Below are 12779 nucleotides of genomic sequence, written 5' to 3'. Positions count from 1 at the left end.
TATTGCACTATTGTTATATATGGAGAAACTCTATAGTCCTTAGTCTTTTTTATTATAATAGCATGATATATTAACATAAGCCTTTCAAGTGAAACAGAATCCCATACAGAGCGTCAGTGTGATTTAATGAATTGCCCAGGATCACACACTTAGGTTAAATGGTGACACTTGGATGTGAACAATTTAAGCAACTGTGCAGTTCTTCCCAGGTTTAGTTGGTATAGATATTTAGTAAGGTTCTGCTTTACATTTCATGTGCTTAAATAACTATTTCTGGCAATGCCTTGGAAGCAAACCACATTACATAATAAGATAGCCTTTCATAGTAAACTAACTGTACACTATATACATTGTCATAGAAATATGTTGAGCAATAAGAGCATGGCTTTAGTTTTACTCTCCCCATCCTGCATGCAAAGTCACAATAGCATCATGCAGATTAACGTGAGCCTTGTGTTTTAAAGCCATAGTCATTATTTCATAAAGCATTCAACATTGTGCACCCTTATCACTTCTGATCACTCCCTCCCATACGCATTTCTAAAAGGAAAAAAGTCCCTGCTAATAGTCGCCCCCTCCCTCCCATCAGTGCCTAATGGCTTGCAGTTTAATGCTCTGTTGACACAAAGCAACATGAGGAACCTCCGATTCCCGGAGCTCCTTGGGACATTGTCCTAGCAGCAGGACACCTCTACCGTTCGGAAAGGGTAAGGTGTCATGTTGCCAGGACAATAAGTGTGCTGAGCAGGAATTGCTTGGCACACATTGGGCCTCATTATGAGTATGCCGGTCCGGTAACAAAGGTGCCTGTAAGCTACTCCGATTTCTGCAAGCAGGTGCCTTTCCGCCCGCCAGGTCTGAACGGCACCCACTCGCAGACCTTGACGGATGCACCAGCACTGTTGCACACAGTGCCGGTGCATCCGTCATCCCCATTCCTATTGAGTCCTATGGGACTCGAATGGGAATGGGGAGTAATTTTTCCAGGCACCTGGCTATGGGGAATTACCTGGACCGGCGGGCTGTAATGCCAGGTAATTCCCCATTGCCAGGCGCTTGAAAAAAATGACACTGGCAGCAGCCGTGCCGTTTTTACTGGCACATCTACTGCCAGGGTCCTACCAGTGAGACGCCTTTTCCTTTGCGCACCCTCTTTGAGGTGCTGAACGGAAGTGGCGTCCCACTGACAAATGTCCCGGTCTGACCTCCAGCTCGATACACTACTCCTTCGTGTCATTTGAACACAAGAAAACATACCTTAATTTTAATGAGTCTGAATATTGCAAGTAAGTAATGAAATCAGAATAAGCAGCCTAAAGTGCAGTTTTAAAATCTTGCAGGCATCCATTTTGTATTATGTCTATATGCTTGTTTGAGTCAGTGCCCTGGTGGCAATAATCAAACACCAGGTCCCTTCAGCCTGCTTGCAGGCCCTCTTTAGGTAGAGGGGGCGCATGCGTTTTAACTGTTGTCAATGCAGTGAATTCTGAAGACCAACTGTAGTGTTGTATGTTTCAGAAGACTGGAGTGTCTTTGAAATTGAATTTTAAAGATACGCCACCAGTCTTATGAAAGTTATAACAGAGCGTCGGCAATGGAATCTTGTGGTGTAGTAGTTTAGTGTTATCCCTCAGAGCCACGGTCCGCCTTTCCTCCAAACTGAACCTTTCTTTCAGTTGTCATGTCCTCCCCAACATTTTCAGCAAAGTTACTCCACTGCTACCTGGGTTGTACAGAAACCTGTTCCCTCCCCTTGATTGGAACTAGGACTGATGGTCTGCAGCAGTGAACTAAAGGGTTTGAGGATAGCAATTGGCTAAGCCCTCTCACTTCTTGATGGTCAGAATAAGAACCTGGTGGCAATATTGATACTCTCTGTGGATGGAGAGGCTGAACAAACTGCTTGTATTGAGGATAACCTGCTACACTGCTGTTGGAAAAGCAAGTAGGTTAGTGGGCTCTAAGGGTGGTTAGGGTTCCCTCAGGGTATTCCTGTCTTTGGAGGGTTTTCCTACTGTCTCCCTTTCCTTGAAGGGAATATTTTGTTTCCTTGATCCATTCTGGGTTTGCCAGTTGGGAGAGAAGGGCTTTTGGAAGTTGTAGTCCACCTGAGGGTGGTTCATCGGTTTTTGGGCCATGAGACAGTGTCTTGATGTATTCTCTGGTTTACCTGACCTCGCTAGGTATTTTGCCAAGTTTACCCTCTTCCCTGTCCCTAATTCCACTTCCCGGATCCAGTTGTGTTTTGTTCCTGAGGTGTATTGTGGGAAATGTATTTATCTCACTTGCTTGGCAAGGTACCTGACTCCCTAAGTCATCTGCCTCGTGGTCACTAGAGGAAGTTCCAGGGAGGACACTTTTGTCACCCTACATTGTCAATCATTCATATTTATAAGGAGCTCTATATCATTATCCTAAATATGTTATATTATCACAATAAATCAAGACCTGGGATCTCATTATAAGTATGCTGGTGCAGAATTAACGTGCCGGTAATTCCATTTACTGGCATATTTCCGCACCAACATGCTCCAAGTTTGCAGGTGGGGTGGCAGGAATTAACTCCAGGCAAAAGCTGGAGTTAATTCCGGCACCCCACCAGTAAAAACAGATGGTATTACCGGCACCGGCATTACTGGTGACAATAATACCAGAAACTCCCCCCATGGGGTCCTCTGGGACTCCATGGAATGAGGAATAACTCCCCTAACTGGCACTTGTAATCTGCCGGTTATTCCGGCAGACCAAGTGCCGGTACTGGTAATACCATTTGGTGGTATTCCGCTGGATTTACTGGTGGGATACCACCAATCCTGTAATGAAGCCTATGGTTTCACACTTCGCATAAATGGAAGACTGGCGCATCCAAAAAAAGATAGGACTTCACTGACATAAAACACGATAAAAAAGAGGAAATGTGAAAGAATAAAGAAAATAAACTATTATCATGCAGATTTAAAAAAACAGCGTAAGCCACTTACTGAAACAATAAAGACACAGCATAGCAATCTCTGAGCAAAGTGGCGCTCTTGGACCAGGGCAAATGAAAAAAGTAATTTCATCTTGGCAGCCAAACCCTTTGTGCCAACTGTGGCAGATTGACTAGTGCAAAATAGGTGCCAAGGGCTTGATTGTCAATGCAGAATGAGTTAGTATGAGTGAGGATGTGGGCTGTGAGTAAAATCATTACAAGAAATGTAGTGTTAGCTGCAGTAATTGATGTTGGTATGTTGATTACTTTATAGTAATGAGTAAAAGTCTCTTAAAGTGTGCCAATAACAGGTCCCCTCGTTCCCATGTTGTGACATTGTAGCATCTGGGGCCACTCTTGGCTAGACCCTAAAGATGTATTTGCCACAGGGCAGCCTGGTGGTCGTCATCATCAGTGTATCCCCTTCTGTTGCTGTGCTATCCTCAACTGCTCTTTCTCTTAAAATGAGACAGTCAGTCGAAGAGGCCTAGCTTGCCCATGCAGATGTTCCACATGGGCTGTATGATGTCAGAAGTGTCATTGCTCCTCTCTCCTCAGACTTTCCCGATGCTGCTATTGGTTCTTTCACTGTTCTACATCCAATGCAATGGCATTAGCAGGCTGGAATAAGAGAAGGGGCCAAATGTGGAGAAGGAGCTTCTGCAATGGCCCATGCAACTGCTGTTGGTCTTCTCCTTCTATCCCTCCTGGGTGGTGATTTCAGCAAGAGGAGGCTTTGCAAGTTAAAACTGTACCATGGACACTAACTGCAGGATGGGAGCAACATCTCTTCCATAATCTGCATACACCCACTGTTCCCTCCTCTTCTTTGATCTGCACACAGTCATGGTAGCAGGATTAGGGTACTAACGTTTCTTCCAGTAAAGCCTCTTTAAATGCCTACTGGTGAGGATCGCTAGCGCCTCTTATCAATTTCCCAAATAATGCATCTGGTTCTTTTGATCCTCTCCCTCCCCCATTTTGACACCAACAGGGAGGGCATGAGGAAGAGAAACAGAAGTAATGAGGAGGAAAGAACTACTACCACACAGTAATGCAAGAATGTATTGTCTGTAATGGATGCCCCAGGGTCTAGCGGTGCGCTATACAAATAATAAACTAAACTAAACTGTAACAGTGTCTATCATCTGGTGAAGTCATTTTCTAAATCAAATTTAGTAAAAACTCCACTTTATCTGACTCCTATGTGCAGCATTTTCCTTACAAGTTATTTGAAGACCACTTCTTGTATTGTTTGTAAATTCTCTGTGTAATTACTTCTTGTATGGCCTAAACATTTCATATTGTGATTTGTTTCTCGATTTCAGATTATCCTCAAACACAGCTTTTACCCTCCTATGATGCAGCTTACTTCATGGACTTTGGCTGCCCCTTTTAAAGAACAACGCTATCATCGTAGTCCAAGCGATTCCATTGCTAACAACTATACCCCAACAGCACGCGACCTGAAACTAGGAGATCTACAAAAGATGGCAGCTGCTAGTCCCAGGACATCATTGCCTTCTCCAAGGCAGAGAGCACATTCCCGTATCCTTCCTAAATCAACAATAACTTCCTCATTATTTACCTGTAATCTTCATTACTCGGTCTTACTCGTTCTTGTCTTTGATCCAATAGCGACTGTAGCCCGTCTCTGAGACAGCTCTCTGTCTGTTGTGCCTTTGGAAATTACTTCTGAAGGTGAGAATGCATTACTTTTCAATAGTCAAGCTAAGAAGAAATCCAAGTTCGACCAACCAAAAAAAGGAGGGAGAGATGGGATGTGCAATTGGTACAAGTTAGTATAGGACTATAAATACTGAAAATTACTGTTACGCAATCCGTACATTACCTAATTTCCCCTCTTTCTTATCTCAATCGTTAAAAGTGAGGACATTAAAGCACTCCAACTTTGATTACAAACACACATTGTACAAAGGCACAGATACTGCAATCCATCTATTTCTTAAGCTCACACCATAAAAAGAAAATTGAGCAGAACTATATAGTTGTTCAGAGAGGTGGAGTTTATTTATTTTATTAGTCAATAAAAAAGTAGACTTTTAATCCAAAAGGACCATCTATAGACAAATAATAGAATCAATATTTACAGTGGAAAAAAAGAAAAGGGGAGAAAAAACAAGCAAGCAAAAATAATCCTCCAATATAGTAATATTTTGTTACAATAAAATGAATTAATTGCATGAAGAATGTGTACAGCAAGACTCAAAATCAATAATAAAAATCAATCCAAAGAGCCAATATAAATAATGCACGAGATGTGAGAAAAACAAAAAGTGCATTACACACAATCTTACGCACAACCTAGGTCGGGGAATTATCAAAGAGACATTCCACAGTCAATTCTAAAATGGGCGGTTTTTATAGCAAATTACAGAAGAGAAAAGACAACAAATGCTACAGATTATCAACACTTCCCGACCGTTGATTGCACATTGTCGTTTACACGATAGGTACTTCCATCCATTTACTTAACTCTATTGGCCTATTCTAACCTCGTGACTAAATTGAAATGTTAATCAGTTAGCTCATTTGTATTGAGATCATCTCCTTTCACAATTTTTTTCTGAATGGATAGCATTCTTTTAATTATGTATCATTCAAACTCGACTTCTAATTGGGTACTCCAAGAGGAGTATATGTGGAGTGAAATGACAAAGTAAATTTCGACCAATCCTTATGTGAGATGTGACAGTGTAACATTGAAATTATAACTCTTATAACCTTTCCTATTGACCTAAGCGATTGGCACCATTTTACCGGTGCTACCGGGATATCACATGCAGTGGTAGTATGGTAAGTTCCCATTCCCATGGAGTCCCATAGGTGGTAACGGAGCTGGTGCTTCAGTGAAATACCTGCCGGTAGCGTCATGAACTACCCGTAGTTCAGGGCTGCTGGTTGTTCAGTGACCCTACCGGCAGACTCAAAGCGAGCCAGTCAAGAAATGGTGCTGGTAACTTGTTGCCGGCACCTTTATTTCCAGACCGGCTCACTTATAATGAGGCCCAATGTGCTGGGACTTCATTCTCTTACAGTGAGCTGTGTGTGTGTGTATATATACATATATATTACATGGCCCGTGGTAGCGGGCGTGTAGTTATGGTTAAGTTGCTAAACTTATAGGAAGAGCACTTTTTCGGCAGCTTATAACTTTACTCTCCCTGGAGGAATCGTCGCCAAACTTTGCAAAGAAAAAGTATATGGGCGGCTCTGAATTATTTTGCCAAGTTGGGTGAGGTTTCGTGAAGAGGGGGGCAAAGTTATAGGGGTGGTCAGAAAGCGTGCTTTTGTGAGTTTGGTGGCAATCCCACCAGTAGTTTTGTTGCAAAGAACAGAAATGTACGTCGTAAAAAATTAGTGATATCTGGTTCCGCTCCGCGGACCCATTTCCATGTTCGCTACGTGGACCGAAGTGTCATTGGCCTGCAGTACGCAGTGATGTCGGCGAACATTGGACGTGGCCGGTGGTTGGCTGGAGGGAAGTGTGTTGTGCGTCCAATTTTTTGGGATCCGTCGCCATAGTGTATAGGAGGACAGTGCGGCGGCGAAATGGATTGACAAACATAATGTATGGCATGTGGTGGTGGGAAGAGGGGATGGAAAGGGTGGGGAAGAGAGAAGTGGGTCATCTGATATGTGTGAATATTAGGTGGACGATGATGGTGGTGTGCCTGCAGTGTTCATGCGTACAGCACCAATTCACCGGTCCCTGCACAGGCGACTAGCATGTGTGGTGAATATAGGCAGCATTCGTTACAGCACGATAGCTCGAGCCGCAACCTTTTCCTGTGCCGACAGCTGGAAGCTGAGTAGCAGACGGGGAGTGAACAGCAAAACATATATTATGCTATCTGTTGGTGGGTGAAGGGATGGCAAGGGTGTAGGAGTGATAAGTGAATCATCTGAGATATGTCAATAGGTGGACAGAAATGTTCATGTGCCTGCTGTGTTCGTGCATACAGTGCCACTTTGTGGGTCTATGCATAGGCGCCTAACGTGTGTTGAATGCAGGCAGGTTTTGTCACGGCACGATAGCTGCTGCAGAGACTTATTTCTGTGGTGACTGGTGGGAGCCCAAATGTAGAAGGGGAGTGCAAAGCCCATGACATGCACATTGTAAGGTAGCGTGTACAGCAGTGTTTTCCATGTGGTAAGGCCATAGCCCATTCGATGCACGGATGGATGACTTGCTCCGACATCTATGTGGTGTGGTGTTAGTGGTAGTCTAGGCCTTGCCCACACCCACCGCAACATTGCTGTTTCGACTGCATCTGTCTGAGGGTGCTCACCTTTATAGAATGGCTCTGGAGCACATGTTAGACTTGCTACTGCACCAGAAGTCAGCTGAAATGCTTGTAGTGTTGGTTGGGTCAGTAACACCATTGTATGTGAATGAAAGTGGATAGGGGTGCCATAGGCTGTGTTAAATTTGCAGATTCTGCAAAACAGTGCCTCGTACTATGCATAGCTGTTGCAGTGTTGTGGTTGGGTAGGAGTGCAGGTGGCTGTGGTATGTGTGTGGATTGTGCTAGTTGGTGTCATGTAGCCATGCATGGCTGGATAATGTTGCGGTGGGTGTGGCCAAGGCGTAGACTATTGGGTGCATGGCCAAAGACTGTAGGCAGTAGGTCATGCACCCAAAAGCCAAGGCCTTCACCACACGCACCGCAGCAATGCAGTTTGCACTGCATCTCTCAGAGGGTGGTCACCTTTACAGTATGGTTGAGGAGCACATTTTACTCTTCATAGAGCACCAGAAGTGCGTTGCCATGCACATATTGTTGGTTTCATGGGTGTGGTGATTGCACCAACATTCAATGGAATTCGGTGTATGGCTGGAGATTGTGCAGTGAAAAGTCTTGCAGTGTGCCCACTGGGTGCAGTGTTAGAACACTGTCAGTATAGAAGAGGGTAGGGTTGAAGTGAATCTTGTATGTCGTTGGAGTTTCTTGTTTGTGTAGCTTCATGGGAGTAGGCCCAATTTAGTGAATATTGTGTAGTTTGATTGCCAGTGATGTAATACTTTGTGAATGGAAGTGGGTAGGGGTGATGGAGGTAGTGGTATGTTTGTGGAATGTGCTAACTGTAACATGTTTCCATGTATTGTTGTGTTATATTGATAGGGTTGGGTAGAAGTGCCACTGCCTAAATTACGTTGGTGGATTGTGGTTTCTGACCACATGTGCACATGAATGGGTACATTATGTTGTGCTGGGTGTGGCCAAGCAGTAGACTCTTGTGTAGATGGTCAAAGGTGTGATGGGTGCCGCTCTGGATGCTTTTGAATGCTGACATTGTGTATTTGTTTGTAGACCTTTGTACTGAAGGCGTTTTGGTAGCACACACGACGTGTACTCTGAGTGTTGAATAGTAAATATGCAGTGCTGTACAGAAATGATAGTGTTGTATGCAGAGTTCTTGCCTGTGATTGCTGCATGCTGGTGTGATTTTTTTTTTTTTTTTTTTTTCACAGTACTCAATGAGGGACAGCTGGAAGAATAACAGTGCAGAGGGGAGAAGGACTGTGTCTGCTTTACTGCGGTGTAGCCCTCCCTGTAGCAGGGAATGCGCAAGCGCCACACCCTGCTATTTATACAATGGTGGGCATGCAAATGCAATTGTGGGGATTATGGAATCACGTGTGAAGGGTGTGGTTCACAGGAAGGGGCGGTACAACATTTTCCCTATACTCTCTGTGTAATGAGGTTGGTAGAGATGGACAGACGCACAGTGCTGATCGTGGGTGATAGATTTGTGCAAGATCTGCACAGGTATGTCGTGCAAAGAGGCGTAGCTGGTAATTTCGGGTTGGAAGGAGTGGTCCAGTCTGTATGCTTGCAGTTTCGGCGGAATGGTTCGCCTATGCAGATATGTGGCCTCTGTTGTTACAGTTGAAGTTGTGGTGGTGCATTATGGAGGTTTACATTTGGGTTACATGACATGTGGAGATTTGCTCTGTCACCTGAAGAAGTTGATGAGTGCAGTGATGCGGATGTTTCCCACTGCCAAGGTCGTTTTCTCAACAATTCTACCAAGAGGAGCATGGGACCATGCAGTCTAATTTGTCCCCAGCCAGAGCTCAGAAGGTGACTTATAAACGAAACAATGTCTGCATTTATGTCCATTGATGGGATGTTCTCCACTCACTATGAGAGCATGACGTTGCAAAATATACAGTGCTTCAAGGCAAATGGCATTTCTTTGAACACCATTGGCAATACCATTTTCTTTTACACTGTGCAAGAAGCGTTGACTATAATTCAGTAAAAAGCGAAGGAGGAGAAGCAAGCAGAAAGTTATACAAAGAGAAAAAACAAAAAAGGTTGTTGGAAAGCACATGAAATATAAAAACGCAAGGAAAAAAAAAAACTTTTCCACACAGCGACCAATGAAGACTCAATCCCCTAACCTGTTTAACCCTTTCCGCCCCACTCATCCCTTCCTTGCACGTGCCACATCCGAGACATGGAAATGGGACTGTGGAGCGATAGACCTAGTTCAATAAGGTTTGTGGTTGTGATCTTCAAGCAAAAACTGTGGCAAAGGGTCTCTTTCCTAAGAGTGCAGATGGCTACGGTGGAAGTGTGCAAGGAAAGGGGCAGGCACCCTATTTGTTTGCATGAACTGTATGTACTTGTTTGAAGTTGGTAGCATGCATGCAGTGCTGCTTTTGTGCGATACGTTTTGGACAGTTTGTAGTAGGAGGAGTGAGTATGGGGGGAAAAAAACCTGAGAAGTGTACAAGGTAAGTGGAAGGCATCCTGTAGTCATGAATGCATTATCTGTATGATGTCATATGATATGGCATTGATAATGCGCCTATACACAAGTTTTGCAAGGCGCAACGAGGCAAGGAAGGAGGAACAGAAGGGAGACAGAGATATCGAACCTACTAGGCCAGGTGTCATTGGGAGCGTCCAAGTGCATGGGTAGGGGGAGGGGAATGTGTAGTACATGAGAAGAACAAATGCCAATAAGTAAATAACGGCCTGATTGTGCCAAGTGGAAGGATAAGTGCGGGGATGAGCTGGTGGTGAACTGTTAGGGATAAAGAAGTCTTGTGGATGAGTTGCAGAGGGTGGAGAGTAGAAGTGGACACATTTAAAAAGAGGCTGTTGCAATAGGCCTGCCATGAGAGTAGCACAGCTGTGCACACAGTGACCTTATGGGAATTTCATTTAGGTTGCTAAAATACATTCACTGCTGCTTTCGGTGGCATATTTGTACGATTTATGTAGGAGATGGGCTAGTGGGGAAAACAAATCGTAGCATTGTCGGGACAAAAGCAGAGAGTTACTGCAAGCACATACCATTGAAGTGCCACTTGATGGTTGGGGATCGGAAAAAAACAGTATGCTTTTTAAGAACGTAACGGACGCTCCCGGCCACATACCGTGCACAGAAGCGCTTCTAACAGAGTTGTAAACATACTGCGGGACAAGTTTGCAGACCTCCATTTTGTGGTGATGGGTGCTCATGTGGCTGAACATGGATGCAAAAACCTTGCAATCTTTTACTGAACTTTCTACTAGACGTGCTTTGCAATGACTGGACACTTGCAGGCTGATTTAGTAATGGTACTTTTGAAGTGTTGTGTAGAACTAAGAGTGTTAGATGGTACGGTCTTGGATGGCACTAGTGGATGCCTGTGTTACTGTTTAACCGTAGCCAGTGAGGTAGTGGTACTTGGGGAAGCGCACGTGCCACATTGTGTGCTTCTCACCATGCGGCCCAACGAAAATGGGACTGTGGGGATTATCCAATCAGGTACTGAGGGTGTGGTTCACTGAAAGGGGTGGTCATAGAGTGTTACATTACTCTGCGTTGTGAGGGTGGCTGAGATGGTGAAACGCATCGTGCTGATTTTGGGTGATGCCTTTGTGATAGATCTACACAGGTATGCCTTGGAAAGACACTTTGATGGCCATTTCGGTTTGGAAGGAGTGGAAGCCTTGTGGAACGCTGTCTATGAGCACAGTTTCGCCGATATGCATGCACTTTGCAGAGACCTGGCCACTTTTGCGACTGTGGATGTCGTCGTCCTTCACTACGGCGGTATGCATATGGGTTACGTGGCTTGTTTAGGTTTGTTCGGTCGAAGTGGCTAAATGCAGTACAGCGCCTTTTTCCCACTGCCCAAGTGCTCTTCTCATCCATACCACCAAGAAGAGTATGGGACAATGCTGATGCATGTTGTTCTGAGCCAGATGCTGGGAGGTGTCTTATCAACAGAAGCCTGTCAGATTGTGTGTCCGCTCGTGGGAGGTTCTTCTGCAACAATGACCTCCATTAGTTGTGGAAATGCAGAGTTTTTTCATCCAATGGCATTTCCTTGTCGCCCATTGGCAATGCTGTTTTGTTTGCCAATCTACCGTTTGCGTTTTACTGTAACAATGTGACCAGAAGAACACAGAAAATCAATTAAAAATTGAAAAAAGGTGCTTCACTACAAGTACCTAAAATGAAAAATTAAGAAAAAAACCTCTTTGGAGAGCGGCCCTTAAAAACAAACTCCCCTATGCTGGTTGGAATTTATTTCCCCACGGCCGCACGCAGCACGAAAACCTCATCCAGGGATTTTGTGGATGGCCATGGAAATGGGATTGTGCTGGCTGAGGTATTGCGCAAAGCTGTTTCTGGGTGTGTTGTGTACGCAGAGGACTGGTGTTCAAAACTGATACTGTTACATGGAGAGCTCTTCAATGTGATTGGTGGATGCGTGTGGAACATTCTAACAGAACATAACGACGGCATACAGGAAAGAAGGAAGTGGAAAGGAAAGAAGAATTGTTGCTGCTTTAGTCGGCCGAGGCCCTAGCAGTACTTGCAGAAGCGCACGTGCCACAAACTCCGCTTCTCACCATGGTGGCCAATGGAAATGAGACTGTGGGCATTGTCCAATCAGGTGCTCAGGGTGTGCGTGACAGGCAAGGGCAGCAATAGGGAGAAGGACTCCTCCTGCTACACTGCGGCGCGACCCTTGCCGTACTTTGTGAACCGCACGTGCCATATTCTGTGCTTCGCACCATGCTGGCGAATGGAAATGGGACTGTGTCTTTTGTCCAATAAGGTACTGTGGGTGTGGTTCACAGAAAGGGGTGGTCATACTATTGTATATTACTCTGCGTAGTGAGGCTGTCTGACACGGCGAAACACATTCAGTTGATTTTGGGTGATGCCTTTGTGATACATATGCACAAGTATGCCCTGGAAAGACACTTTGATGGCAATTTCGGTTTGGAAGGAGTGCACACATTGTGCTGCGCATTGTATGACCGCAGTTTCGGCAATATGCATGCACTTTGCAGAGACCTGGCCACTTTTCATACTGTCGTCATGCAGTACGCGGTATGTATATGGGTTACCTGGCTTGTTTAGTTTTCCTCTGTCGACTGAAGAGGTTGCTCAGTGTCGTGAAGATGCTTTTTCGCACTGCCAAGGTGCCTTTCTTGTCCATAACACTAAGGAGAGTATGGGACAATGGTCATGGAAGTTGTTCCGAGCCAGAGGTTGGAAGGTGTCTCTTCAACAGAAGCATGTATACTTTTTTGTCAGCTGGTGGGATGTTCTTCTGCAACAATGAACTCATTAGGGTTCCATGTGTTAATATCCCCGCAAAAATATTGCGATACAAAAATATCGGCATATTTGTGCGGCGATATTGAGCCATGGACCCTGTGGGGGACACCCCCGCAAACCCTGAATTATTTTAAAATGTGCGGGGGAAACCCCCATAACCCCTGCTCCGACAAATTATCCCCCTCAAAAATATCGCCTACAGCGA

General features: G+C 44.8%; 1 protein-coding gene across 1 annotated transcript in view; it reads left to right on the top strand.

Moving 5' to 3' along the window:
- Positions 1–12779, top strand: part of DNAH3 (dynein axonemal heavy chain 3) — a 1861430-nt gene that overhangs the window by 86709 nt on the left and 1761942 nt on the right. Inside the window, exon 3 of the mRNA XM_069647670.1 lies at positions 4300–4519. Coding sequence (XP_069503771.1) covers positions 4300–4519 — 220 coding nt within the window. The remainder of the gene's footprint in view (positions 1–4299; positions 4520–12779) is intronic.

The sequence above is a fragment of the Ambystoma mexicanum genome, chromosome 2q (assembly GCF_040938575.1).
Source record: "Ambystoma mexicanum isolate Mex_15411 chromosome 2q, UKY_AmexF1_1, whole genome shotgun sequence".
NCBI classification, from domain to species: Eukaryota; Metazoa; Chordata; class Amphibia; order Caudata; family Ambystomatidae; genus Ambystoma; species Ambystoma mexicanum.
The sequence above is the reverse complement of the archived record's forward strand: the minus strand, read 5'-3'. Positions and strand labels throughout refer to the sequence as shown.